Source organism: Monodelphis domestica, chromosome 5, assembly GCF_027887165.1.
Source record: "Monodelphis domestica isolate mMonDom1 chromosome 5, mMonDom1.pri, whole genome shotgun sequence".
NCBI classification, from domain to species: Eukaryota; Metazoa; Chordata; class Mammalia; order Didelphimorphia; family Didelphidae; genus Monodelphis; species Monodelphis domestica.
Genome location: NC_077231.1, coordinates 46481330 through 46506311, shown reverse-complemented (window position 1 = coordinate 46506311; position 24982 = coordinate 46481330). Strand labels below are relative to the sequence as shown.

Sequence of the window (24982 nt, the reverse complement as noted above, 5' to 3'; positions counted from 1 at the left end):
AATAACCCCAATTCCTTTCATCAGCCCTCACACGCCATGATCTCGAGGGTCTTCACCATCTTCGGCTTCCTTCTCTGGACACTTTCCAATCTAGCAATGTTATTCCTAACACGTAGATTCCAGAAATGAACACATTACTCTGGTTGTCATCCTACCAAAGCAGAGAAGAGTAGATGATCACTGCCCTAGCCCTTACTCAATGTCTCTCTAAACACAGCCCAAGTTATAGCATCTGAATGTGATGGAATACTATTATACTAAGAAATGGTGAAATGGACAGTTTCCTAGAAACCCAAGAAGACTTAGATGAACCGATACATAAAAGTAAGCAGAACCAGAACAATTTACATAATCACAACAATATTATATTATAAAGAAAATCAATTTTGAATAACTTAAGAACTCTGCTCAATACCTGACCAACCACAGTTCCCAAGATTTCAGGATCAAATCTGCTATCTAACTCCAGATAGAGAACTGGTGGACTCAGAATACAGAGTGAAGTCTGTTTTCTTTTCTTTCTTCCTTTTTTTGGGGGGAGGGGTGGGGCTTGGACATAGCTAATGTAGGAATTTCTTTTGCATGACTCTACATATTTGCAAAATTTTGTTTTTCTTCACTTCTCAAAGGGAGGGGGGGGGAAGAGGTAGAAGGAAAGAACTCAGAGCTAAAAATAAAATAAAATAATACATAAATAAAGGCAGCCTAAGAGCCAAGTGAATCAGACAGCTTAGCAAAATATAAATAAAAACCTGACTAAAATATCCTTGGTTTGAGGGAGTTTATTTCACCAAAACCAGATTGAAATCCCCCCAGTGCCTTAGTAGATGACTTCCTGAACTGCCAGGGCCAAAAACATTCATCAATCAGTGGCCAACTCTCTCCTCTGAGGATGCACGTCTCCATACTTAGCTAGACAAGAACTTCAGATTACAAACACAATTTTGGATCCAGGCCTATACTCAAAGTCTCTGTAGCTTAGTAAATGCTTCAAGTGATTTATTATTACTTACAAAATAGGTCTTTAAAAAATCTATCATTCTTCCAAAAGTATTTCATCCCAAGAAAATGCCTACAAAAGAGGTCCAAGACTGGAAACATTTTGATAGTGGGTAGCATGTTGCTTACAGAGCATGCAATGAAATTCCAGCTTAGCCAGGAATTCTTTCTTGTGCCTTCTTTCTCTTATCCAAAACCAAGACCAAAGGCTATCACAGGATAGAAGTAAAATCTTGTGGGAGAAGGAATTGGAGTGTTGGGAAGATGACAAATGAAACAAGTTTAGGTTAGGAGCTGGTAGGTTTAGAGAAAAAAAGGGAAAATGGCTCCCAGTGGTCCAAGGTGCTCCCAGTGGGACTGTCAAAGGGAATCATAAAGATGGACTAAATACATGGAAGGAGACACACAATTTTGGACATTACCAACATGAATGTTTGTTTTACTTGACTGTGAGCATTTATTAAAAGGGTTTTGTTTGGTTTTCCAGTATGGGCAGGGAGAGAAAATGAATGCTTGTTAGTTGAGAAAAGTTGTAACTTTTTTTAGAAAGTAAACCTCAGATACTAACTTAAAAGACTCATAACCCTGTTTTTAAACCCATGAGACTGAGCTATAAAGAAACCGGCCAAGACTGATGTAATGACTTCTTGGCAAAGCTCTTGTGAAACGTTCAGCTATTTCAACAGTTAGCCCCATGGTTAGTCCCCCATGCTGACACTCAGCACCTTTGGTCCGGGTTGGGCTTTCCCTTCTTTCTCATATTATTGGCTGTCGTCTCACTAAAATGTAGTCTTCCCAGTGTTACTTTGGTTACTTGGTCTCCTGGTAGATCAATTCTAAAGCAAACAGAAAAGAGAAAAACAATTATGTGCATATCTATATATGCATATATGTAAATATGATGGATTATTAGGTCATCAATTCAGAGATTTTTTGTTGTTCAATTGTTCACTTTGACCCCATGGACCATAGCCCACCATAGCCTTCAATCTTCCACTAAGTCTCTCCAGGCTCTTGTCATTCCTTCCAAGACACTGTCCATCTCAACCTCTACCTTTCCCTTTTCCTTTTGCCTTCAATCTTTCCCAGCATCAGGGTCTTTTCCAACGAGTTCTCTTTTTCATAATGAAAGCTATGTAGCTAAAGGATTTAAGCTTCAGCTCTGGTATTTAGCCTTCCAGTGAACAGTCTGAATTAATTTCTTTAAACGTTGACTAATTTGATCTTCTTCTTGTCCAAAGAATGCCCAAGAGTCTTCTCCAGCCCCATCATTTGAAAGTGGAGAGAGCTAGAAGAAACAAGTCCAACTCCTTAATTTTATGGATGAGTAAAGGGAGCAAAATAGAGGCAGTTAAAGAATTGACTCATTCCAAACCACATTTGCTTTTCTATTAATATGAGGCACCAGTAGAACTGGCACGCCATAGCCTAATCCCATTCGTACATCAGATAAGGTGCTGTCAAATTCAGACATAGACTGGATCTGCCATATTTCTAATGGCCAAGGATGTGGATCTCATCTTGACCCTGAGGCCAACTCCACTTATATGAAATTAGTTAAAAAGTAAATCCCATCATCCCCAAGGTAGTAAATGATGGAGCCCAGTCTGAGCCTGAGGTCAAGTCCTGTGACTCCCAAATCCAGCAGTCTTGCTTTCTCCTCTACCTTATTACCCTGTCTTGGGTTCCATCTTTTTAAGATTCTCAAGTTCTCATCAGCTTCTGAAAGGTACCTTCCTCTGATCACTGATTCAGGAAAAATCAGCAATTCCTGACTGAGGAAGAGAGAGGACTGGCTCACTTTTCAATAACCAAGTACTGGTCAACTGGCCAGAAGCTGGCCCTCAGAACATCTCCGCATGGGATGTGGCCATCTCCATTAACAGAGAGACATTTTTCCTCAAGACTCAGAGGGAAACAGCAATCTCCTATTCTTTATTGGCTTAGTTTGCTGTGGCACTCCTCTCTAGAGTAAAGGGTTTTCTTGACATAAAGGTGAGCTCAATGCCCCCTTTAACGGGCTTTGACTGGCAGTATTTGCATATGAAAGGCCAGGAATGTGGCCAGGCAGGCAGAAGAGACAAAGACCTGGCCTCTTGGGTTTTGCTCTGTCATTGTGCTTTTTTTCCTTACCCCCTCATCTACATGGGAGAACAGAAGAGGCTTAGAGTTGGAACCTGAGGAAAGTGTAACCCCAGAGCTCTTTGGTGGGTCTTAGGCAAATGGCCTTTATGTGGTTTCTATTATAGACTCTCCTCCAAAGATTAAAATCAGGAGGCAAAATGAGCACCTTCAACTAGAGCAAAGCTTCCTAACCTGAAGTATAAGAATTTGTTTTTTGAATATTTTGATAACTTGATTTCAATGTATTTGGTTTCTTTTGTAATCCAATGGATTTTATTTTGTGCATTTAAATATATTATTCTGAGAAAGAGTCCAGAGGCTTCCTCAGGCAGCCAAAAGGGTCTACAAAGCAAAAAAGATGAAGAACCCTAGGCCAGACTGAGGCCACCTTTGGAAACTCCAAGCCCAGCAACCAGGAAGTTCAGTTCAAAGAAAGATTAAACAAATCCCAGGGCATTAGCTAGCTGGGAAAGTCATTCTTTGTTCTGAAGAACTTGCCCTGTAGCTGAGAATCTCTTGGTCTAGGTTCTTAAGAGAGCCACGTTATGGCACAAAGGGGGGGAAAATTTTTTTTAATTCTACCCCATCCCCCAAGAAAAGGTTTTTTGCTGATCTAAGGCAAATTTGGCTGCTTTTTTTTTTTTAAGTGCAATTTTTAAAGGTTCTGGCTTTAAATGAAAAAGCTCACTCCTCTTTTAAGGAGAGACTCCAAATCTTCAGCTAAAATCTTCCACATGTGAACCCTGGCTACACATGTTCCCTACATGTGTGTCCTGACCAAATATGTTCCCTATATGTGTGCCTAGCCATGCATGCCCAAGCTTGCCTTTGATAGTATGTGTATTTGTGGGAGAGGGTATCCTAGGTTTATAGAGGAAAAGTTTTATTATCATTTTCCTTAATATGTTATTTAATTAACATTTAATTAACATCTTTCCTTCAAAGTAATGAAGTTCTTTGTTCTCTGTGAAAGGAAAACACATCTTATGAGGATAGTTTGAAAGCATATTATTTTTCAAACTACCTCAAACCCAGGGTTGTGATCTGGTGAACCTGTTCTGTGAGTAGGCCATGGGGGAAGAAGAGAAGTGCCCTGAGGGGCTACATTTAGACTTCTCTTGGGAGTTTTCACAGCTTTCTCCCCCATTTTGTTTCTCCAAGCCAATGTCACATGAGATCTTACCCCAAGGAGGCATCGAGAAGAGACCAAATTCTACACTGGATTTCTTTTCTAGCAATACAAGGAACCAAGTTGGACCCATTGCTGTGACATTATTGCACTTTCACGTCAAGCTTAGGTACTTTCAAATTCAGGCAGAGGTTGACTTCACCATCTTTCTGGTGGAAGTTGATATGCATCTCCTCTCAATCCTGGGGACAGCTTATTATCCAATGGATAAGAGAGTCCAGCTCTCCTCGTATCAATCAGTCAACAAATCAAGTCAAAGCCCAAGTCATTCTTCCTTCAGATGGAGTCCGTGGTCTGTCTAGCTTGATAGCCAGCCCTGTGTGTTTTCCGAGTGGGAGGCTGTTCAATGCCCTCGCCACAATAGCATTTACAAAAAAGGAATAAGTCTGAATCGTAAGCACAGCAGGCTTTCCAAATTCTGAAATTAACTGTCAGCATGTTAATGATGAAAATGAAAATGGAAATGAAAAATCTGACTACCATCTATCTTAAGAAGCCAAAGCCGACAGCAAAATGAGTAGAAAAATAACAGTCATACAAAACAGCTTTTTATAATGCTTCTCCTCCAGAATTTCAATGCATTTTTATGAACATTGTTTTGTTGATAAACACGGATTTGCGGCATTTACATTTTCCATCACTTCCAATCAGGCTTCCCAGTGGATTTCTCTTTGAATTGCCAATGAGAGACTGACAGACAGGCTTTATTCCTGAAACGCTCATAGAAACATGGGAGGGGAGGGGAAGGAGGGGAGGGACCTCTTACTTGTAAGGATTGAAAATCCTTTTGCTTCGATCAGACTGAGACTGCTCAATGGCAATTATTTGATTGGTAGCTTCTACCTGTATGGAAGACCCCAAAGTTAGTGCAACAGAACATATCAATACTTGGAAATTTTTCAAATAAAATTTCAAATCCAATTGGCAGATTCAGTACCTGTTATGTGCCAGTCACTATGGGAAAAACACCAAAGTCACCACTAGGTTATTCAATTAAACTCAAAAATCATTTATTAAGGCTATTCTACAAGCAAGGCACCCCATTTGGCATTGGAGACACAAAGACAGAAACAAAAACCATCTCTGCTTTCAAAGGGCTTATATTCAACTTGTTGAGGAAAGAAGTCAATATATGAAAAGTTAAACAGCAATACTAGACTGAAATGGCAAGGAAGGACCTCCTGGGGGAGGTTAAGGAAAAGCCACGAGCAGAGGATGGATATTGGATATTTGAGGGGTGGTTGAATAAATTGGATTAGTTGTGGTGGAGAGTTCAGGAAGGAAACAGAGAGAGAGAGAGAGACAGACAGACAGAGACAGAGAGAGGGAGAGACCAAGAGACAGAGACAGGGAGAGGGAGAGGGAGAGAGGAAGAGAGAGAGAGAGAGGGAAGAGAGAGACAGAGACAGAGACAGAGACAGAGACAGAGACAGAGACAGAGACAGAGACAGAGACAGAGAGACAGAAACAGAGACAGAGACAGAGAGACAGAGACAGAGTCAGAGAGAGAGAGAGAAGAGAGAGAGAGAGAGAGAGAGAGAGAGAGAGAGAGAGAGAGAGAGAGAGAGAGAGAGAGAGAGAGAGAGAGAGGAGGAGGAGGAGGAAGCTGGAATGGTAGAAAGAGGCCAGATTGTTACGGGCCATAAATAGCAAGTAAAGAGTTGGCACTTTATTTTCAAGGCAACAAGAAGCATTTTGAAGATATTTAAAACCAGGGAAATGACATGAGCAAAGCACATATTTAGGAATCTGGCAGGGGGATGCAGAATCCAAATGAAGAAAGATGAGACTTAGAAGCAGAGGGACTACTAGATGGAAGCCAATTGCAATAGTTCAGGTGAGAGGAAATGAGCTGGAGTGGTGGTGATGGAAATAGAAAGGAAGTGATGACTACAAAGAAATAGAAAAGGAAAAAGAAAACTAGACTTGGTGAGTGGCTAAATGTGTGGCTAAACAAATTGGCCATATGATTGTGACAGCATACTACTCTACCATAAAAAATGATGAGGACGTTAATTTTTTAAAAACATGGAGCAGCCAGGTGGCTCTGTGAATTGAGAATCAGACCTAGAGATGTAAGATCCTACATTCAAATGTGGCCTCAGACACTTCCTAGCTGTGTGACCCTGGGCAAGTCACTTGACCCCCATTGCTTAGCCCTTACCACTGTTCTGCCTTGGAACCAATACACAGTACTGATTCTAAGACAGAAGGTAAAGGTCATTTTAAAAAATGGAAAGACCTGCATGAAATAATGAGGAGTGAAATGAGCAGAACCAAGAGAACATTATATGGAACAACAGAAATATTGTTTTAAGAATGACTTGTGTATGTCCACCTCCAGAGAAAGAATTGATAAAGAGAAAGAAGTAAAATATAGTATATATATATATATATATATATATATATATATATATATATATATATATATATAATGTATTTCTTGGCCAAATGCTGCCTTCTCTAAAGGGAGGAAGAGAATTACTTGGGTGTTTTAATGCAACATACATCCAAATTAATTAGATTTAAAAAAAAAAACAAAATAAATGGAGCAGGATCTGGAAGTGCTAAAGATGGCTCCAAGGTTTTGGGTCAGGATGCCTGTGAAAATAATGGTACTTAATAGAAGTAGGAAGTTTAGGAAGCCTAACTGGTTTTGTGGTTCAAATGGCAAATTTGATTTTAAACAGACATATTGAGTCTGAGGTAACCATGAACCAAATCAGCCTAAGTGGCCAGCATGTATAGGTGTAGACACCTAGCATAGTATCCTATATATTTTTGTTGTTTTTTCAGTCATTTCCATCTCTCCGTGACTCCATTTGGGGTTTTCTTGGCAAAGATAATGGTGGGGCTTGTTCTGTGAGTCGGCCATTGGGGAAGAAGAGAAGTGCCTTCTCCAGCTCATTTTACAGATACAGAAACTGAGGTAAACAGGATTAAATGACTCGCCCAGGATCATATAGCTAGCAGAATCTAATAAATCCTTGTTAAAATGGAATATGGGACTGGAGCTTATGAGATAGGTCAGGGATACTAGAGTATTGAAACAGAGTTGATGGATGTAATATGGGAATCAATGAAATAGTCAAGGAAAAGAGCATTGAGAAGAGATGAACAAGAATTGAACCTCAGGGAAGGCTCAGAATTAAGGAGTGGAAATGAAAGCAAAGAAGATAAAGGAGAAGTAAAGAGTGGGAGGACCAGGCTGGGGGTATATTACAGTAACCATCAAAGCAGAGAGTTTCAAAGAGATGGTGAATGCTACAAAGAGAACATGAATAAGACCTTGCACAGGGTGAGGGGAATGTTTCCATTAAGTAATCAGTAACTTTAGTTTCAGCAGAGCAGAAAGGTTACACAGGTTTAAGGAGAGGGTATATGATGAGAAAGTGAAAACATGTATAGACCACATTTCGCCCAGAATCAAACACATATTGTTACACTTCTATGTCTATGCATGACGATGAGGGATGGGGACTGGAACTGCAGTTTTATTGGTATGGGGGAACTCCCTTTGCCAATATGGCACCTTCCCTCGAATTTATAATTTTAGTAGATTGCCTGGAGCTCTGATAGGTTAAAGGACTAGCTCAAGATTACAGAGCCACTGTGTGTCAGAGGCAAGACTTGAACACAAGACTTCCTGGTTTCAAAGTTGGGATTCTATCTGTTCCTCTAAACTATTTCTTATGCATACAGGTAGACAGACCAAGAAAAAAGGAAGCAGGAAGGAAAAAGAGATTAAAGATGATGGAGACAGAGAAGATAATTGATGGAGAAGATCTAAGAAGGGATAGAGTAAGGATGTATTAGAGTCAGCTCATACAGGCTCCGGAGAGCTGATTGTTAAATTTTCCTTGTGAGCCTTTAAACCCTGGTTATCAACAAGTACTAAAAATCAGGGCTTTGTTGTTTACTTGACTGTGTAGACTTAGGAAAGCAATGGAGAAAATAGTAATAATACAGATTAAATGTAAAAGTGCATCCTGTGCACATTTTTTTCAGAGATCAAGGTGTTAAACATTTATAGCACACTCCTATGATGATATCAGGGACACAGCTTGAGGGATTAGTCTTAGAGAAAAGGAGGAAAAACTCTTCCTCTGATACTGAAGGAAAGGAAAAAAGGTTAGGTGTTACTTCAAAAAGTTTCTAGAAATGGAGAGGAAAAGGAGGACAGGGAGCTCATTCTTGATGGATTATGGGGAAGAAAGAATAAATAGGAAAAGAAATTAATAAACTGAAAATGGCCTCCATTCCTGTGACTTCTTGATCAATATCTCAGTTCTAGTTAATTCAGATATTTCCCAGAATTTACAAATTCCCTTTAAAAAACATAAGATAAATTCCCTAACCAATCAGTCCAGGATGACAGAAAGCAAATGTTGTCAGGATAACTTTATGAGATAATCTTGTTGCTTTCTGGACTCTTGAGTTGAGCTGGAAATGTTTATTTCTCTTTCCTAGAAAATCAGAATTTATTAGTGTAAATATTTACTCTATGGAATTTCTTATAGTTATTTTAAAGCTTTTTCTAAGCAAATAGCAACAATTACACCTTATATCATGTTTCTGCCTAATAGACTCCTTTCATTCTAAAGTTCTTGTTATAAAATGTGAGTATGTCTGTCAGTCAGTCAGTCAACAAATATTTGTTAAGCCCTTCCTCTATTTCAGCAAAAGTAGCCAGGAAGTGAAGATTAACTCCAAGGTAAAGAAAAAGAAAGAGAGCCCAGACCTCAGGTTCCTTAAGCACTTTGTGCCATACAAAGTAAAGCCAAAACATTCCCTGCTCTCAAAGAATTCCCATTCTAATAGGAGTGAACATAGAACCAAGCACTAGCTTTGTAGGGAAGGCTGGTTTTGCTCATAGTTTTAGCATCTCCCCTATAATATTTGTATTGCCCTGCTTCTATTTCATCCTCTTAATACTGTAATTGCCTACTAGGTAGCACAGTAAATAGAATGCCAAGCCTAGAATCAGGAATGCTCAGTCTGGCTTCAGACACTTGCTAGCTGGGTCACCCTGGGCAAGTGACTGGACCTTGTTTGCCTCAGTTTCCTCATCTGCCAAATGAACTGGAAAAGAAAATGGCAAAACACTCCAATATCTTTGCTGAGTGATCCTAGGCAAGTCACTCTCCCCGTTTTCCTTGGTTTCCTCATCTGTAAAGTCAGCTGGAGAAAAAAATGGCAAACCACTCTGGTATCTTTGCTGGGTGACCTTGTGAAAGTCACTGAATCCTGTTTGCCTCAGTTTCCTCATCTGTCAAATGAGCTGGAGAAGGAAATGGCAAACCACTCCAGTATCTTTACCAAGAAAACCCCAAATGGGGTCAACAAAGAGTCTGACATGACTGAAAAAAACAAACAACTGCAATCATCCTAGCTTAGAACTCTTTTCTTCTCACCAAAACTATTGTGGCAGCCTCCTATCCAGTCTTCTCACTTCTAGCCTATTTCCCTTCTCAAGCTGCCCCTACAGCTTCCCAGGCAATCCTTCTAAGGACAGCTGGGTTATGGGGGTGTGGTGCATGTCCAGATCACCCAAGATGGAATCACCCAGATGGGAGATGTTGAGGGACTTGTTTCTGGGAGTACATGATCAAAGACATTCTTTGTTACCTGCTGTGTAGTCAATAGCTTCCTTTCCCCATTGACTTTGCAACCAGAACCACTGCGATCTTTAAAACTACTTGTCTTGGCACACAGTAGTTACTTAATAGATATTAACTGATCCATTGATTGACTAAGCAGAGTCTGCTTCTTTACTTTAATGAATTCCTTCCCTCATAGTAGGCAAATCTCTTCCATAGGAGGAGAGGAGAAGGGAAGCCACACAGTCCTAGAATTGGGTTTAGCGCTTAACATTTTGTCCCTTGTTCTTTTCCACTCTAGATGCCGGACGGAAGTCTCCAGTCTAGGAAGAAGCTGAAGACAGAGATCTTGGACCCCAGGAATCTGGGCCAGGTGTTGTAACTCCCCCAGGAGTGAAGCCTTGAAGAGCAAGGATCCTAGATTATACCAATGGGGTTTCTGATTGGAATTAGATGGAACCAATGCTATCTAGGAACTGAATTAAATGTGAACCGAATCCATTTCCAATCCCTCCAGACTGCAGGGATTTTGAGGGGGTTAGGGCCCAAAGGATTTAGGAAGGGAATGCTTATGTGTTTGTTCTTGATCTGTTTTTGCAATAAATGTCCTTTTGGAAGCTAATCTGATGTTTAAAATGGTTAAATGAACTGGAGTGCTAGTCACTGAGCTCCTGAAAATGAGGGTAACACAATCAGCAGGGGCTCAAGCTGATGGTAGGTAGATAGACTCTTCAGCCCTGTCAGAACACCAGAGAAAAGGAGGAAGGAGAGAAAAAGGAACAGAGCTGGCCTTCAGACAATGGGACCAGAGTTAAAACATGTTACAAATGGACACTGTCAACCAAGTGCATTCAAATATGATTTTATTACGGTGACTAAGAAGAGAAAACTCACCTTAACTCCAAAAGCTTTCACGTAAAACGATTCTATTGGCTTTATCCCCATTTGGGTTTGGACAAACTGTGGACTCCCCCAAACCTGGACATGGACGGTGATCTGGAAATGATTCTTCTTCTGACAAACAAAAGCCTCATCTAGTGCAGAGAAATTAAATCCTTTGTCTGTGACCACACTGTAGCCTACATCAGGGCTGGAACAAAGAAGAGGCAAGTGAACAGTTAGGGAAATAGTACCTCCACATTTCATTTCCCTAACAATATTGGTAAAAACATTTCAAGGTAAAAAATGCATTGTGAGAATTGTCCTTTGTTATATTTAATCAATTTAATCCCCCCTCCCAAGGAAATGAAAATGATCTCTTAAATCACAGCTGGCAGAAGTCCATGTTTGCTTTTTTATCTTCTTAGAGGAAAAAAGCTCAGCCCCTGGCAAAGTGGAAATATGGCTAGCTGCTATTTTGTGTGCCCTTTGTACATACTGCAGACTGAAAAAATGCTTGATGAGTTGAGCTGAGTTACTTGTGACCAGGCACCCACACAACCAAGCCCTACGAGGAGGCTGGAAGTTAAAAGTCACTGCAAAACTGAATCTGGCCAGAAGAATTCACCTTCTTCCAGCTAAAAAGAATGCCCCTAAATTTTGTCCTCGACCACAAGCTTGAACCACAAGAAATCACTTGGGCATATTAATGTGTCAATGAGAAAAGACAGTCATCAGAAGTGAGTATTGCCAAGAATGGCTTTAAATGACCAGTTTTTCATACCATTTACTGAATTCCCTTTTCTCACTAGAGAATTGTCACTTTAGAATCTTTTTCCTACATGTTGGTGATGGAATACTATTGTACTGTAAGAAATGATAAGCAAGATGAGTTCAGAAAAAGCTGGAAAGATCTGCAGGAACTGATGCAGAGTGAAATAAGCAGAACCAGGAGAATGATGTACACAGTAACAGCAATGTTATATGTTGATAAACTGTGAAAACTTGGATGCAATGCAATGCATTGACCTGGGACTCAGCAATGCAATGACCTGGGACAATTCTGAAAGACCTATGATGGGGAACGCTCTCCAGCTCCAGAGAAAGAACTGCTAGGGATGTCTTTCACATCAATGTATTTATGGTTTCTTTTCTGGTTTTGGTTTGGTATGAGTTTGCTCTTACAACAATGACCAATATGGAAGTGTGTTTTGCATGAGAATAAAAATAAAAGTTTTTAAAAGAAAGAGAAAAAATCTTTTTCCAACTTCCCCATCATTAGGTCATTTTTGGAAATATCTACAACTGCATGTTGTAGCACGACAAGGGTCAGAGGGAACTTAAAGATTGCAAAACAACTTTGGCATTATGTCTCATGCTTATAGGATAATAGAACTCAGAGGATAAACATAGAGGCTATCTAGTTACCTTTAATTTATATTAAAGGAAACAGACCCAGGAAATGAAATAAATTGTCCAAGGTGCAAATGACAGAGCCAGAATTTGAATTCACATTTCTTGAATCCAAATATAGTAGCCTTTCTATTTAGCGGTGTGGTTTTTGCCCCCATGTAGACATAGAATGCTAGTTCTGCTTTAGAATACCAGCTTCTTCCTCTTTTTTGTATACTCCCTGCCTCTATGGATCTCACTACAGAATGGGCAAATATCTCAATATTTGTGATTTAGAAAGTCTATAAACTGTAAAGGAAAGAGCCCTGGCAGATAAGTCTAACTGTGCATGATTTGGGGGCTAGTGATTCCACCATAGGGCTTCTACCCCAAGGGGGTTAAAGACCATACAAAAATCCTCATATTTATAGCCACACTTTTTGTAATAACAAAGAACTACAAAGCAGATGCCCACTGATTGGGAAAATAACTAAAGAAATCAATAGAACAGAATATTATTGTCATTAAAAATGATAAATATTAATTCAGAGAACTTTGGCTTTCCCTTTTGTATGAACTCAGGTGGAAAAAAGTAATTAAAAAAAAGGAAAACAATATGCAAAATGTCTTTGATAATTTACATGAAAACAAGAGTAGGAAGCAGCCAAACTCTGATTAATTGTAATGACCAGCCTCACAGGCCCTGACAACCAAAGCTCAGCTCCTTCCTCTCAGTAGGAAAGCAAGTGCCTACATATGCAGAGCGTGGTAGATGCTGAGAGAAGCAGTCTTTGTCTATTGATTTCTTTTTCCTGGTCCTCATCTTTTTTAACTTCTCTGTAACTTCTGATATTGTTGACTGCTCTCTCCTCCTAGATACTCCCCTCTTCTGTGGGTTTCATGACACTTGGTTCTCCTCTTAGCTATATGGCCATTCCTCAACCTCCTCTGCTACCAGATCATCTCTATAATGAGTGAGGTGGTACAGAGATTAGATTCCTGGACTTGGAGTCAGGAAAACCTAACAGATCGTCTATATAAAAAGCTAGATGATGCAGAGGTTCAAATCTAGCCTCAAATCTTTACTAGTTGTATGACCCTGGAGAAGTCATTTAGCCTACCTCAATTTCCTCATCTGTGAAATGAACTGGAGAAGGAAATGGCAAAACACTCCAGTATCTTTGCCAAGAAAGCCCCAAATGAAATTACAAAGAGTCAGACATGACTGAAAAGACTAAGCAATAATAACATCTATATAATGCCCATTGATGGTGGCCTTTCCTAAAGCTTTTGTTCTGGGACTTCTCTTCTTTTTCTTGGTAAACTCAATCAGTTCCCATGTATATAGTTAAGATCTCTATGCATATGGCTCCCAGATCTACCTAGCAATGTGTGAAAGGGAATTTTTTTATCTTAACTTAATCAAGTACTTGAAGTGCTCCACCCTTTTAACTTAGTCTATCAGGAACTTGTGAATCCTTTTGATAAGAATTCACACCCTCAGAGGACAGGAGGTGGATCCCAAAGACACTGACCCCTGAATAGTGCTAGGTAAATTGAGAGACTTTGATTGGTTCCTGAGATGTGATAGACCAGCCCACAGTGAAAGGAAGGAGGAACCAGAAAGATAGTAAGTGACATGGAGAAAATTGCTTATAAAAGCCAGCTGAGAGTGTTCTGGGGATCTTCTGCTTCTACTGTGCTGGTGGCTCTTGCTGAGGGAGGACCACTGCCTTGGTGTCTCTGTGTTGGATTCTTCTACATGGCACTTCTCCATTGGAGGACTTCTGTTTTGGTGTTTCTGCATTGGAGGACTTCTGCTTTAGAGGATGACTCTCCTGCTCCTCTGACCAGAGATTGGATTGTAGAACAGTGAGTTAGATATCTTCTGAGCAGACTTAGAGTGATAGGCTAGACAATTCCCCTATCACCTTCCTACATTTCCCTCTTTACTATCTCTACCCTGCTGTAATAAAGCTACTAAAGCTGCTAACAGCAACAGCCTGGTGACTTTAAGAGTTAATTTTATAAATGGTGATCACAGTAATTTTTTTACAATTCTTATATGTGTCAAACCCATTTTAAATTACACTAGCCCTAGATTTCCTCCAGAATTCCAATCCTGCATCATTAACTTCCTTTGGGATATTTTGAACTGCATGTATCAGAGGCAGCTCAAACTCATCATGACCACTGTTCTCCCCAAACTCACTGCTCTCCTGAAGTTCCCTACTTCTGACAAGAGCACTACTATCCTTCCAGTCACCTGGGTTTACAGTCTTCCGATCATCTGTGGCTTGAGGGAGTGTCTCATTTTTGTCCTGGTATCCCCAATCCCTAGCTCACAGAGGGCATGCAATAAATGTTTGATTTCTTTATTACAAAGGAAGGTTCACACAGGTGAGGGGCTCTAAAACTGTGCATGTCCTTTGGACCAGCAGTACTATTACTAGATCTGTATCCCAAAGCGATAAAAAAAATAGGGAGGAAGAGCCCATTTGTACAAAAAATATTTATAGCTGCTCTTTTTGTGACAGCAAAGAATGGGAAACAGAAAGGATGCCCATCAATTGGGGAATGGCTGAACAAGTTGTGGTATATGATAATGATGGAATACTATTGCGCTATAAGAAATGATGAGGAGAATGATTTCAGAAAAACCTGGAAAGACTTACATGAACTCTGAAGAGAGTAGAACCAGGGGAATGGTGTACCAGTGACATCAATATTGTACAATGATCAACTGGGAATGACTTAGCTATTCTCAGCAATGCAAGGATCCAAGACAACTCCAAGTAGCTCAATGGAAAATGCTCTCCACCGCCATGGAAGAAACTGATGGAGCCTTAATGGAAACTTAATGGAAAGCACACCATTCTTCATTTTATTTCTTTCATGAAATTTTCCCTGCATGTGAGATATGTGTCTTCTTTCATAACATGACACATATGGAAATATATTTCTAGCAGCTCTCTTTGAGGTGGCAAATAACTGGAAATTGAAAGGCTGCCCATCAACTAGGGAATGGCTAAACAAGTTGTAGCACATGATTGTGATGGAGTACTACTATGCCATAAGGAATGATCAACAGGTTAATTTTTTTAAAGCACATGGAAAAACCTACATGAAATTATGAAGAGTGAAATGAGAAGAACCAAGAGAAATAGTGTTTGAAGAATAAGTTGGGTATGTCCACCTCCAAAGAAAAAACTGCTAAAGAGAAATAAGCAAGATAGGGTTTTTAATATGTATACATATATCTTTTTGTAAAATGATGCTTCCTCTAGTGCAGGGAGGAGAGGAAAGGAGGGAGAGACCTGGGAATTTTACTGTAACAAATTAATTTGAAAATTTGAAAACTATATGGATTGCATGGTAACATGTGTATTACCTATACCAAATTACTTGCTATCTCAAGGAGGAGGGGAGAGAAGAGAACAGAGGAGAGATTTTGGATGACAAAATGCCAGAAAATAAATGTTTAAAAAATGTTTCTACATGTAATTGGGAAAAATGCAATAAAGTATTCCTGGGGAAAAAACAAAGGAGGATTCAACTGTGGTGGGATAAGAAGGGTAAGGGGAACTGAATCTGATATAAAAATTAAAGGCCATAATAAACCTTAAGAGAAAAAAAAATAGTAGCCAAGAGTCCTGAGTTTTAATCCTGACTGCCATTAAGTTAATAACTTGAATAAAATATTTTACCTTTCTAGCCCTCATCTATAAATATGTGAATATTGGTCTAAGGGATTCAAGTCAAGTCCACAAGCATTAACTATGTGCTTGCTAAGTGTTGTGCTAAGGGCAGGAGATACAAAGGAAAGTTTAAAAAAAAATCCCTGCCTTCAAGGAACTCACAGGCTAATAGTAAAGACAACCTACAAACAAGATGTATATAAAATACATGGGAGAGGGAGGAGGAGGAAGAAGAGAAAGAGGAGGAGGAAGACGAAAAGAAGGAGGAGGAGGAGGAAGAAGAAAAGGAGGAGGAAGAGAAAAAGAACAAGAACAAGCATTAAGGAGGATTAGCAAAGACTTCTTGTAGAAAGGAGAAATTTAGTTGATACTTGAAATAAACCAAGAGGTAGAGATGAGGAAGGGAAGTATTCCAGGCACAAGGGACAGATAATCACAGAAATTTCTAGTTAGGAAATGGAGTATCAAGCATGAAGAACACAAGGAGGCCAGTGTCTAATGATCCAAATTGCTCCAACAAACATTGAAATGTCTGGTATGCTTTAAGTATTTTGATCTATAAAGTCTATTTTAAAATTCTTTAATAGACAAGAAAAGGAGTTTTAAAAAATGTTTTTCTCCAGAGCTCAAAAACAAAAAAATTTAACAGATCTCTTAGAGAAAAGTGTTTGAACAGCCTTGGAAACAACAGCAAAAAGTATACCTATGCCACCAAATGGTTCTAAACCCACAATCCATTGATTATAATCAACCTTAAAGGATCATTATAAGGAGATGTAATTTTAGTAGAAACCAGTGGAAGAAAAACGCATCAGTGAGAAAGAATGATAGCGAACACTTGTCTTATGTCATTTGGGAAATTTTTATTGACTAGGATTTTCTGAACTAATCTGTTCATTTGTTCCCTTTAAGACTAAGGGCATTGACTGTATAGTTTTCATAGCAGCACTCATACGGATCTGAATCAAGGAAAAATCCCTTTGTGATCACTTTAATCAATGCTTTTCCATGAAGGAAACGAAAAGGACAGAATTGATCCAATTTAAAGGAAAGCTTCAAAAGAGCACAGTGGGGGCTGCACAGCAGAGGAGAAGTTGTGATGGATTTAGTCTAGGAGAAAGAGAATTGGACATAGGAGAGTGTAAGGAACACCAGATTTGTAAACAGAAGGTCTGGGTTCAAATCATAGCTCTATCAATTACCTTACTATGACTGTAAGACACTCTCATTACTTCTCTGGTTCTCAATTTTCTCCTTTAAGATAAGGAAATAAGGTTAAATGATCTTTGAAGCAGATTGTGGCTCTCAGACTATTCAGCTCATATTTTTGACGATTATTATGAAATGAATAGCCATTTCTGACTCTACAGATGAGCAGTATTGGACAAGAATGTCAATACAGATTTGGATGTGAGACTCTTTGCTCTGTGTGTACATGAGTGTGTTTGGAGGTGCTTTGAGGTTTAACTTAGAATATTCCTTGCTCCAACATCCTGCCTCCTAGAAAAGGAAATCCTAGAAATTTTACAAAAAGTGAGCTTAGAATATCTGTTTTAGAAATCACTTGGGATTAAATTTGGAGAATTTTAGCCCTTTTTTTCAGTGTCTTAATGATATTATTTACGAGTGTCTTAAAGACTATTAGTAACTATAACAGATACATTTAAGATATAAATGGTCTCTGAACCTAAAGGTAGAGAAGAAATTAAAAGGCCTGGATCTCACCTAATTGGAATACCCCCATGCCTGTCAGAATATCTGTTTCTCTGTGGACCACGCAAGGGTCTTTGTTCAAGGGAGAGTTGAGTCCAATCATGGCAAGGTGAGAGGTTTAGGAGAAATGAATCTGATATAAAAACAAAAAGCAATAATCAACCTTAAGGGAAAAAAATATGGAACTGGTAGTCATGAGTCTTGAGTTCTAGTCTTTGACTACAGACAAGTATTCAAAATTACTCTTTCTGTGTTGTCCATAATGTGGCAGTTGTCCCCATTTACACATCCCTTAGCACTGATGAGTAGAGACAAGTCCAAGTTAGCTACAGAGTCTGCGATAAGTAAAAATAGAATTAATGTTCATCTTGGCAACTGGACTATCTTAGAGTCTTTGTGGATAAAAAGATGTGTTCGAGTTTATTATCAGAACAACCTTCTTCCATATATGGGGGCCATCTTTGAATAAACTCTTACTTTAGGTATTCTCACTCTAGTTAGAATTAGGATGGATAACTCCTGTAGCATAAGCACTATTCAAATGAATTTTATTTTATCTGTATGACTAAGTACAAGCAAGGCTCTGTTTAGACTTTTAGGATCTCCTTTCTCCCTCTCCCGTTTTTCTTCCTTTTTGAATCAAATGTTATAATATAGGTATGAAGCAGATACACTATGGTTAGTGAAAAGAGCCCTAGGCAGAAGATGTTCTTGAATCCCAACTCAAAACTGGGTAACATCAAGCTTAACCTTCCTAAGTCTCAGTTTCCTCATCTGTCAATACTGAGCAGGTACATGGCACTTTACAAGAGTTTGAGGAGTTTTGCTTCTCTTTATATGCCCAGCACTTAGCACCATGCCTGGCATATAGTAAATTCAGAATAAATGCTTTTTGACTGGCTCCTTTAAAGGGCATGAAACTTATATTACCTGCTTCAAAGAATTATTTCACAATCAAATGTGATCATTTGAAGGAGTTGAAATCAAAGGTATCTCTGATTCTTTCTAGTCCTAAATCTACAATCTTCTGCTTCTCATCTTGAAGGTACTATATATAAGAATTAAAAATATTAATTATGATCCATTGAGCTTTGGAAAATCACAGAACTTCAGAAGAAAGAAGAGTAGAGGTTATCTAGCCTACTACTCTCATATTACAGATGAAGAAATTATAAGAATGCATCCTTTTTTTTTCTTTTTCTCCTCCTATTAACATTTGAAGTCAAAATATCTATTTCAGCTTCCTATATTTTATTCTAAGGGGAAAAGAGCTTTTCCTTCTAGCCCAATCACCATAAAAGTCCAAAAGAATCGCTCTGTTCAGGGGCAGCTAAGAGGCTCAGTGGATGGAGAGTTGGGCATGGAGATGGGAGATCCTGGGTTCAAATCTGACCTCGGAAATTTCCTAGCTACATGACCAGTGGTAAGTCACTTAATCCCAATTGTCTAGCCCTTACTTCTCTTCTACTTTGGAATCAATACTTGGTATTGATTCTAAGACAGAAGGTATAAGGGTTTCAAAAAAAAAAAAAGAATAGCTTTGTTCTTTTTGAGGACCTATTGTTGATTTGGGAAAATTCCAAGAAAACTCCCATATTTATAGTCCATAGTTTTACAAGTAACAAAATTTCATATTAGCATTTGGAATTGGGATTTAGGATTGCCATATCTCTAAGCTGTTCCAAAATGAGAAGGTGGATACATGACATGAACAAATGGAAACTGACTACAAAAGATATCATTAGCTATGACAATTCCTAAAACACAATTTTTTAATGTTTAAAGAAAGTTTATACAATGAAGTATCAAATCAGCATTCTCTTGACCAAGTCCAATGATGGGTTCATGGTATTGTCTTGGAAATAACCCTACTAATTAGTGATAAGTGGATAAAAAAGCATTTATTCAGCATTTACTATGCATAAAGCACTGTAGTAAACAGAACTAAGTGGGCCAGTGGATTGTGGGCTTTCTAGCTGATGTGAAGGAAGAAGCTGGGTTTATCTCTGGGACTTGGGATAATCAAGTTGGAGGTGACCTGGCTGATTTGAAGGCAGAAGAAGAAGGACAATAGTCCATATACCTCTCTCTGACTGGCTCTGTTTCATGCTAGTGACTGAATTGGCATTTCTCTCAATATCCTCCAACCTAACACTCATTGTAGATAATAGGGAAATCCCACCCCTCTCACCTTATCCTCTATCTTTCCTGTTTTCCTCAATAAACCCTTACTGAGATAAAGAAGAGAAAAGAGTATTTCCTCTGAAACATCATAGTTCACCCAGAGTGACTTTAGAAGGAGACTGAAGAAGAAGGGGGAAGGGGAAACTGAAAGGAGGAAAGGAGATTGGAAGAGGGAAGGAAGGGAGGTATAAAGGGAGGAGGGTAGGCAAAAAGAAGATAACTACCTATCTATTAGTTATTTAGTATCCATCAAATATACCCTCAGAATATCATCTATTACAGGATAGAGTGAAATGTATAGAATCAAGAAGACCCGAATTTAAATCCAGCCTCAGACACTCACTGTATGATCATGGGCAAGTCATTTAATCTCTGTTAGCCTCAGTTTCCTTATTTATAAAATGGGTATAATTATAGCCCCTGCCTCCCATAAGTTGTTGTAAGATTAAATGAGATGACAATTATAAAGCACTTAGCACTATATACATGCTAGCTATTCTTAAAAAAAAGAAAATTGAAATAATCCCTGCTTTCAAGGAACACCCATTCTAATTGAAGATTATTAATCACATAGAGTTATTGGATGAAAGATTGAGTGAAAAGACTCGTGGTCCTAAGAGCACAGCTTCAGAGAACTTGGCAAGCTCCTTAGGCTCCTTAGGGAAGGTCAGATGATGACGCCCAGATGTTTGGAGGGTATAAAGTCAAGGCAGATGGCAGAGCCCAGTGGTCCTTGTGGTGGGTTACTCCTTAATGATCCATGTGGTATGAGCAGCTATGTCTGCATGACAAGTTGAGGGGAGAAGTGGGAAACGAGCTCATGGTTGGAGTGGAGTAGGGACTCTTTATTCCCTCCTATGGGTGTGAGGATGAGGAAGTCAGTACATACTCCAGGTCTGTTGCCCTCTTAGTTACCCTCCTGTGAACATTCTCCGGATTATCAGTGTCCCTTAAATATGATGCCTAGAAAGGAACACAATACTCCAAATGAATTGTTACCAGGGCTGCATACACTGGGACTAACACCTTTCAGTTCCTGAGGTTTCTGCCCCTCCTAATGAACCACAAGATCAAATTAGCTTTGTTGGGTTTTTTTTTTTTGGCTACCATATCTCATTGCTGACTCATATTGAGTTTAGTTCAATAGCTAAAATCCCCAGATCTCTGTTCAGAACAAGTGATCCAAGAAATGTGGAGTTGGAATGAACATTCAACTAGTCAACAATGAAGCCTCAGAATTCAATTCATTCCTTCATTCATTTACTAAGATTTATTAAACATTCAGTCATCCAATTAGCATTGACGAGGCACCTACTGTGTGTGCTGAGTCCTAAAGGAGAGAGAAAATTTAGATAAGTACAATGAACTTGGTTCTAAAGAATTCTTGGCTAAAGTATCATAGTCCAGCAATAATAGGGAGTGAAAACAACCTGAGCTCTTAACAATGGCCTCTGCCTAAATCTAGAAATTAAATCTGTGGGTTGAATTCAGAGTTAAAGTTTTCTCCAGTCTCACTGCTCAAGAACAAATGAAAAAGGGAGGGAGTTTGTCTTCGCTCTCCAATCCTCCCACTTTCCATTTACAGCTCAACAACTTCAGTTGAGAAATGCAGTTTCACAAAGGACACTTACAGTTTTTCTGAATGAATGTTGAGTAAGCTGTGCCAGGAAGAAGCTTGATATGGCTGCCATTTCAGGGAAGGACAGAACTTATCCAGAGAGGCTGCACTTTGTCCTTCACCATCATTTTCATGAGCTTCTGTAGCATAATCCCTGCCTGATGCTGCAGAGAAAGAGGCACATTAGATCTTTTTCCAAGGACTTTTTCCATTTAAGTTCATAGAACTAGATAAAACAGGAATTAGAAAGACCTGAGTTCAAATCAAGCCTCAGACACTTCCTGGCTGTGTGATCCTGAATAAATTACTTGATCTCTGTTTGCCTCAGTTTCCTCATCTACAAAATGGGGATTGTGTAGCACAGAATTATCCAAAAGTGAGACAAAAAAAGAATAAAAATAAATAAATGAGTCAGACTTTATGACTTCTAAGATATTTTCCAGTTCTAATTCTATAATCCCTTGTTCTGAATACTATTCCTCTTTCTTAATCTGGTTTAAAATTCCATTGGGTTTTTTTTTTAAGCCACATATTATTGTTGTCATTCAGTCATGTCTAACTCTTTGTGATTCCACAGACCACATTATTCATGGGATTTTATTGGCAAAGATACTAGAGTGGTTTGCCATTTCCTTATCCAATGGGTAAGGCAAACAGAGAATTAGCTTGTTCAGTATCACATGGCTAGTAAATGTCTAAGGCTGGATTTGAACTCAGGGTCTTCTTGACTCCAGATGCAGCACTCTATCCACCAGGGCATCTAGCAGACTGAATTTTTGGCCTGTTAAAGTCCTTAAATCTTTCTAACACAAATTGCCATCTTCCCATACTTTCATGACTGTGTATGATTGATTTCTTGTGCTGAATCACAACTTTGCATTTATTTCTCTTAAATTTCATCCTACTACATTTGTTCCACTGTGTATTTGTCCTTATCACTTCAGCTTTTCCCTTTTTCATTCCTTTTAGCCCACCTCATTGACCCAAACTCCTTATAGCAGAAAGGTAGATCAAAAAATGGTGAAGAAGCAAAACCCAGGGAAAGTGTATAGGCTTCATTTTAGAGGTGCTGCCTCTGCTCTCTCATAGAAAATACAGTTAGCCTGCAGCAGATTTGAAAATGTCTGATTTCCCCCTTATTCATCTGTTTTTTCCCCTTAGTAGTAATTCTGTCATGACTTCCTAAAGAAAAGCAGCTGTTTTGAGATGCTTTGTCCCCCTGAGATGCTCAAAATCTGTTTTTGCTGGGGAAAAAATGTTATTACCTGTCAACTAAGCACAAAGTTGACTTTTTAAAAGACAAAATATCACCTGGCCATATGCAGCCTTTGACCTAGTGATATCACTACTATATCCCAAAAAAGATCAAAGAAAAGAGGAAAAAGATCTCTAGGTACAAAAGAGATTTTTAGCAGCTCTTTTTATTATGGCAAAAACCAAAAACTAAGAGGTATCCTTCAATTGAGAGAATAACTGAACAAAGTAGCACATGCATGTAATAGATCATCATCCTGTAAATGTGAGAAGTCCTAGTTCATAGGAACCTGGGAAGATGTGTATCAACTGATTCAGAGTGAAATGAGCAGAACTCAGAAAAAATTACATAATACTAATAAATTTGTAAAGATAAACAACTTTGAAAGAGTTCGGAACTCTGATCACTGCAAAAATGACCAAGCACAATTCCAGAGGGCTCGCCATGAAAAATGGTGCCCGAGAGAAAAATGCTGCCTGAGAAGTAGAAGACTCCAAATACAGAAAGACATTCCTGCATGTGGCCAACGGGAGAATTTGTTTTGCTTCATTGTATCTATATTTTTACAAGTGTCTTATTTTCTTTTTTTTCCCAATGAGGGAGGGGAGATAAGAGAGGGACAATGGGATTCACCATAAAGTTGCCCCAAAATATGAAAAATAAAAAAAAGAAAAGAGGGTTTCTTTTTTTTTTCCAAGTAGAGAGAGGTGGAACAAAGAGAAGACAAATGCTTGTTAATTGAAAAAGTAAAATAAAAGTTACAGTACAATATATGCCATTTTTTCAGAATGATTTCACAAAGCCCCTAAAGATCCCTTTCCATATTAAATAACTCCAAATGGGTCACATAAGGGATCCTTTGCATGTTTATCCTCCAGTAGACACATGTCCAAGCAGCATTTCCAGGGAACAAAGTCAGCTTCATAAATATTAGATAGAGTGCTGGACTTGGGGTCAGGAAGAAGAGAGTTCAAATTCTGCCTCATGGTAACAGCAATATCATATATTAGAATAGAGAAATAAGAGCCAGTATTAAAAACAATGATCAACTATGAAAGACTAGTCACAGAGAGAACTAATAAACTCTGAATGTGGTTTAAAGCTTTTTTCACTTTTTTTTTGGCTTTTGTCTTGGGGTGTTGTTTGTTTTTTGGTGGGGTTGCAATGTGACAAATATAGAAATGTGTTTTGCATGACTTCACATGTATAATGAATATTGTATTGCTTGCTTTCTTAATGGGAGAGAAAGGTATTGGGGAAAGGAGAGAATAAGAAACTCAATTTTAAAAAATGAATAAGAAAAAAAATTTAAGAAAAATAAAATAAAGCAGCTATGTCTCCAAAATGAATTAAATCATTTTGGGTGAAAGTTCAAAGAATTATACAGTTTCTTCTATTTCTTGGTGTCATTCACTTTCTCATCTATTTATTTTTTAATAAATTAAACAATTAATTCTTTTCCTACTTTCATAATATATTGGTTTCCAAACAACTATACCTTTAAAAAATTAAAATAAACACCATGATAGTTTAAATGATGAATAATGCTATCTCCTCCAGAGAGAGAATTGATGAACTCTGAATGCAGATTGACGTGTACTTTTTTTACTTAGTTTGTATTTCTTACCTGGTTTTTTTTTTTTTGCAACATGGCTAACATGGAAATGTGTTTTCCAGGATTTCATATGTGAAATTTATATGTTATTTGCCTGCTCAATGAGTGGGGGCAGGTTGGGAGGAGGGAGAGAATTAGGAACTCAATTTATTTTAATTTAACATTTTATTTTCTCCCAATTACATGTAAAAATAATTACCTTATTAGGTGCTATTATGATCCTCCATTTTATAGATAAGGAAAATGAAGCTGAGATTAAATGACTTGCCCAAGGTCACATATCTAGTAAGTGACTGAGGGAGCCTTCTTTTTTCTGACTTTTTAACATGGACTTCATCACTTTCTTAAGTCTATACAATTAACAAAACAATAAATCAAGAAGTTGTGCCATTTGCCAATGTTCACAATGAAAATGTAACAATCAACTCTCATAATCAAGATGGCTCTAGCACAGCCCTGCCCCAACACTGCAAGGGGAACCCCAAGAATACTTCAGGGGAGGTATAAAGAGCATCTACCATATAATTACCAGAGAGTTTTCAGAAAATCCTCCATTTGGCATTCAAAGTCCTTCATAATCTAGTCCTCTCTGACCTTTCCAGACTTCTCATACCTTATTCCCTACCACTCCCTCTTGGATCCAGTGATACTGGTCCCCTGGATGTTCCACCAAGAAGACACCAACAAGACAAGGAGAAAAGAAGGGAGAAAGGAAG

General features: G+C 38.6%; 1 protein-coding gene across 1 annotated transcript in view; it reads right to left on the bottom strand.

Moving 5' to 3' along the window:
• Window positions 1-24982, bottom strand: part of MYRFL (myelin regulatory factor like) — a 130073-nt gene that overhangs the window by 99318 nt on the left and 5773 nt on the right. Inside the window, exons 2-5 of the mRNA XM_056798457.1 lie at window positions 21410-21560; window positions 10807-11002; window positions 5079-5155; window positions 1725-1835 (exon numbers count right to left, since the gene is read on the bottom strand). Of these exons, the coding sequence (XP_056654435.1) occupies window positions 1725-1835; window positions 5079-5155; window positions 10807-11002; window positions 21410-21560 (535 nt within the window). The remainder of the gene's footprint in view (window positions 1-1724; window positions 1836-5078; window positions 5156-10806; window positions 11003-21409; window positions 21561-24982) is intronic.